Below are 5,099 nucleotides of genomic sequence, written 5' to 3'. Positions count from 1 at the left end.
GAAGGTGAGCTGTCAAGAGAAAGAAAATACATGGTGACGAAAACCAAACATGAACCTACATTCATATGTTGTAAAGGGCTTTACTCTTACACTTTTTAAAGTCTTCTGCAGCTGACACTGAAATTGCATTTGCCTATTGCTAATTGTTCGGAGAGTCGTTTAGTTCTGACATTAGATTTCCCTTTTTTTTTGTGACTTTTTAAAGTTAGAGTGGGAAATGGTTCTGTTGTGAGCAGCCTCTGCAGCTGTTTGATGTGGCTCTTTTAAAAGGCCCCATCAATTGAGTTGGCCTAAAACTGTTTAAAAGAAGATCTTTAATTTATTGTGCTTAACCAGCTGTTGTGGTTTTACAAATGCCTTTTTTAAAATTTTTAAGTATTTTTTGCATGTGGAAGAACTAGGTTGATTGTTTTGGTTTGTTTCTTGAGTTCTAATACCCAAACTTTTAAATCCAGTTTTGAAAATGGAAAGTCTTGCTGGCTGTGGAAGAAAAATGTGATGTTAAGTGTTGGTAACGTCTGCATCTTGGGAAGGAGTCAGGAAATCTTTTCCTACAGGGCACTTGAATGTTGTGCCATTGTGTCAGATGGCAGGACATTCCAACATGGCAGTTGTTGTGTCTGCAAAATTGGAAGGGTTGATGGACCTGAAAAATACACTGTGCTTTCTGTGTTATATTTTGAGCAAGGAGTTTGTGTTACATCTTGTTGAGGAGTGTTCTGGTGTGTTACCTGATTGAGTCCATCTTACTTTGCACAACTTTGGATGTCTTAAGGCTTTCTGTGCTTCTTCTGAGACCAGTTAAGTATCTAAATGTTACAGTGGACTGTAGGCAGATTAGTGGGTTTGGCAACTCTGTTATAGCCATAAATGCTATAAAGGCAACTTAAATAGCTGCTCCTTCCCCTTTTCAGTATTTGGTTTTGAACTTGGAAATAACTCACCTCTTTGGCTTGCCACTTGGACATTCTAAGGTCCTGGCCTTTTCCTTTGAGATGTTGTGAACATCCTACATGAGTGCTGTAAAGCGCTACAGATTTCTCTGGGTTTCTGGCCTGTTCTGAGGGTCTGAATCCAGTGATGGCACTGCTAGTTCACAACATACATGGAAATCACCAGAGAGGGCAACAAGAGGTGAAGTAAAAGTAATAGGCTTTTATCTTATGCTTCCCATCAGTGTATCTGGTAGTAGTGTTTTTTTTTTCCTCCTCCTCATTCTGTTTTATCCATTTATTTTAAACCAGAACCTTTTACGACTGGATAACAGGAAAGAATCGACCAAACTCAGGGAGCCTAATCCAGGTGGTGACTACAAGAGGGAAGACTGAACTAGTTGCAGCAGCACATCTTTGATGTCAGCCTCTTAAGGTGGTGGAACTTAGCAAAGAAGAAGCTATGGGAAGTCTGTGTGCCACTATAATTTGGGTGGTCTTCTGTATCCAGTAGTTATGTTATTAATGGAACCAGATTTCAAGTAATAAGTCTGTACTGCCAGTGTGTGCTATCGGCATTTTTTGCCAACAGGTATCAAGTATTTGTCTCTAAATGAAAGTTGCAGGCTTGAACGTCTGTGCATATACTAATTCTCAGCATTATATGTCGACTTACCTGTTTTCTCTGAAATGGGAACTGTGCTTAATTATGTCATGTAATCACATTGTAATGGTTGGCTTTTTTTCTTTGTCAGTAAGTGTTCCAGGCAGCTTCCTGTGAATCGTCCTGTAGTCTGTCTGTGTCGGAGAATATGTCCCTCCCCCTACATATTGTGTTGGCTGTAACTGCAGGAAACATTGCAGTTGGGTGTAATGTCCTTCTCGGATAACATTTTTCTTGTCAATGTTTCACTTAAGTTAATGGAACTGTATAGAGATTGCTCACTTGAGAAGGAGTTTCTAATTTGCCTTACAGTTTATAAGCTGCTGTCAGTCATTCTGTCAAATGGTTAGTATGTCTTTGTGTTAGTCATGATGGTTCTTTACTCTTCCAAGAAGCAAAGTGCTGTAAAGAAGTACTAGAAAAAACATATATATGCTTCTATTTGAATATGGAATTTTTTGTGCTAAATAAATATATATTGTTTTATGTGCTGGGCTGTCTCCATCACTGTAACCTAAGTATCTCGGTAACATTTTAACCAGTTTAACTGAACTTGCAGTTTGGTTATGGCAGGGGGCTTTTCATTTACTTCCTTCTGAGCATGCTGCATAGAACACATTTCTGTGGTAGAGGTGCACAAGAGCTACGAGCCATGCACAGAGGCAGGCCTTCAGCTGGAGCAGGTGTTACCTTTAATCCAGCTACATTGCGTGGAAATACAGTTTGGTTGCATAGTGGAAGTATTGCCTAATCTGAGGATAGACTCACATGGAACCAGGACTGCCAGATTTTTTTGAGCATCTTGACAACAGCTGAGTATGCAAAGTTGTATGTGCAGTCTCTCTATGCACTTTTTTAATGGTATTAACTTCAAGGTTAAGGATTTACCATCATGAGTCAGGAAATCTTTCCCTTCTTTCCACTAGGAAAAGCTGATGTGTGTCCTGTCAGTTTTACCATGGTCATATGGGTGCATGATTGCTTCGTTTGAATTGCTGTCCCTTTACTCACTTTGTTTTGCTGGTTGCAAAGGTGTAGGGTAATTTTTATGTCCTGTAAAACCAGTCAGGAACTGTCAATTCATGAAGCTGCTTTGGATTTTAACAAAAGACTGGCAATTTTGCTATTTGACCAGCAATTTCTACAGGCTGAGAGTACACACAAAAGCTGCAAGGCACTGATAAGGAATGAAGCACTAAGGTGTTACTTGGTTATCCTGGAAAAGGGAAGAGCTGTCCTACAAGCTTACATGACTGAAAGGCTTCCCTTTGCCAAGGTAGTCGAATTTCCAAGTTGCATTCAAGTCAGTGTGTTGTGTTGTCTTGCAAACATCAATTGAATTGTGTCTCAGAAGCTGCCTGAACTGCAGATCAAACTCTTGAATGGTGAAGGGCTAGGATCCCAGATGTGCATCATACAGGGCCGAGGACCTGGCAGGCTGTGTGGCTTGTGGGTACTTCTGCAGAGCTTGCTGTGGCAGAAGATGGTAACAGAGCAAATAGGACTAAGATGAGCAGAGACTCTTATTTGCTAAGGGCTGCAGGGGATTTGCATCTTTTAAAGGTTATGTGGGAATACCCAGACCTTAATGTTGCTCTTAATAACGGAAGGAGGAAAGAGGGAAACTGGATTTAAAGTTTGGTAGAGAACAGAGGGTCAGAAAAAGATGAGGTATGATCAGTGCATTTCAGAAGCTAGGTTGATTCCTTCTTTTTTACTGGAAAGACCTGATGGTTCTGGTAGGAAAATCAGGCAAATCTGTGGTTCTGACCTATATGCTTTAGGTTTGCTCTGCCAGAGCTCTGGTTGCGTCAACCGTAGATATGGCCTTGAAAACAGGGGAAGTGTCCACACTATGCACAAACACACACCTGGAGGCTGCAGGTCTGTCATCAAGATTTCCACAGAAAGGTTTGGGTTGAAAGGGACATTTGAAGATCATCTAGTCCAACCCCTTCCCGTGGGCAGGGACAGCTTGGTGTGTCTTAGAGAAATACCTGATAAATTTCCACTCTGGTGTTGCTAAGAACCCCAGAGTTGTTCAGTGTATTTTGCTATTTATATGGTACCATCAACAGCAATTAATACCATGGAAGCAAGAAATTTATTCTCCTTTGAGAAATGCAATGCTTATTAATTTCTTACATATGTTGAGCGGCTGAATTTATCAGGTTGTTTTTGGTTTATTTAGGACTGTACACCTGGTAGGATACTAAAAAAATCCATGTGCACAGAGCCCATTTAGTAAGGCACTTTTCTTTACAACCTTCTTTTGAAGGTGCATACTGCTGTTCACTAAAGTAAAAGATGAGTGAGGTCTGGGGAAAAATAAGTCATCTCACACAGCTCAGTCCTGCTCTCACACTAAGCCGTTTGTGCTTGGTGTTTTGGCTTTCACAGGTCTACCTGTTGTCCTAGAAAAGGGACATTTCCAGACCTGAGCCAGGGTGCCTTACATCCATAGGTGCATGGGTACTTACCCCAAACAGGGGTGGCTGTTACACATGGGATCAGATATGAGCCTGCAGAGACAAGAAACGGCTTTGTCAGAATGCCGGGGCAGCTGGGACAGGCCCACTCTGTAGGGATGTTTTTTTCTCCTGCAGATTTAGAAACTGTAGATTTTAATAAAGCACAAATAAGTATAAAAGAGACTTGTGCAGTAGAATATTGGTCTTACCATTACAAATCCACAGACCTCCGAATACTGGGCAGGACACTGTTTTTGACATTTCAGGTGTAAGTGGGTGCGAACCTGAGCTGCTGCTCGGCCCAAGGCTGCTGCCCTGTGAAGCCTGACCCATGTACCACCCTGCTGCTTTGCAGAACCTTTAGTGCATTGCAGGGCTGAGTCTGAAATGTTCTCAGATTTCACTGTGAAGTGAAATCCATGTATTTTATCAACAGGTTTAATTAGTTTTCAAAGTTACATTTTTATGGGAAAATTAGTTTTCTGCCAATTAGCTAATACTAATTCCCACAGAATGAAGGTTGCAATTTACGCTCTGTGCCCAAGGAAGACAGATGGAATGCCTTCCAAGTATGAAGGTAGCTGAGTCATTCAGCAGTTGCAGTTCTACATTAACCCATAACTGCACTTTGAAACCTTTTGTTGGAATAACTCATTATGCTAAACAGGCACGATTTTTTTTAAGAGTGGAATGAAAACCACCACCACAACAGAAAAAAAAGAAATAACATTTATTATCCTGTTCCTTTTTCTTTGTATTGGCTCACTGGAAGAAAACAGATGGGGACTGTAATAGCATTCAGAGATGCTTCAGACTAACCCTTGCAGTGTTGGAAGAAGGTGAGAAGTAGGCAGATATCTGAAAAGTATTGCAAAGTCAATGGCAAATGTCACTTTAGATTTAGATCCCTGTCAGGCACTGTCAATCTTGCACTTCCTGAAACACCACATCCTAAAGGATTTGCTTTATAAATACGGCTGGCCTCCACACTGCAAGCACTCTTCGGGGATTATGATCGCGTATTCCAGACGA

General features: G+C 41.1%; 1 protein-coding gene across 1 annotated transcript in view; it reads left to right on the top strand.

The window, feature by feature from the left end:
• The window catches only part of QDPR (quinoid dihydropteridine reductase), a gene marked incomplete at its 5' end in the record, with an annotated part of 3,584 nt that extends 2,231 nt beyond the window's left edge, over positions 1-1,353 (top strand). Inside the window, one exon of the mRNA XM_010016529.1 lies at positions 1,245-1,353. Coding sequence (XP_010014831.1) covers positions 1,245-1,353 — 109 coding nt within the window. The remainder of the gene's footprint in view (positions 1-1,244) is intronic.
• Between the last annotated feature and the right edge of the window lie 3,746 nt (positions 1,354-5,099).

The sequence above is a fragment of the Nestor notabilis genome, unplaced genomic scaffold (genome assembly GCF_000696875.1).
Source record: "Nestor notabilis isolate BGI_N333 unplaced genomic scaffold, ASM69687v1 scaffold21026, whole genome shotgun sequence".
In the NCBI taxonomy this organism is placed as follows: Eukaryota; Metazoa; Chordata; class Aves; order Psittaciformes; family Psittacidae; genus Nestor; species Nestor notabilis.
The sequence above is the reverse complement of the archived record's forward strand: the minus strand, read 5'-3'. Positions and strand labels throughout refer to the sequence as shown.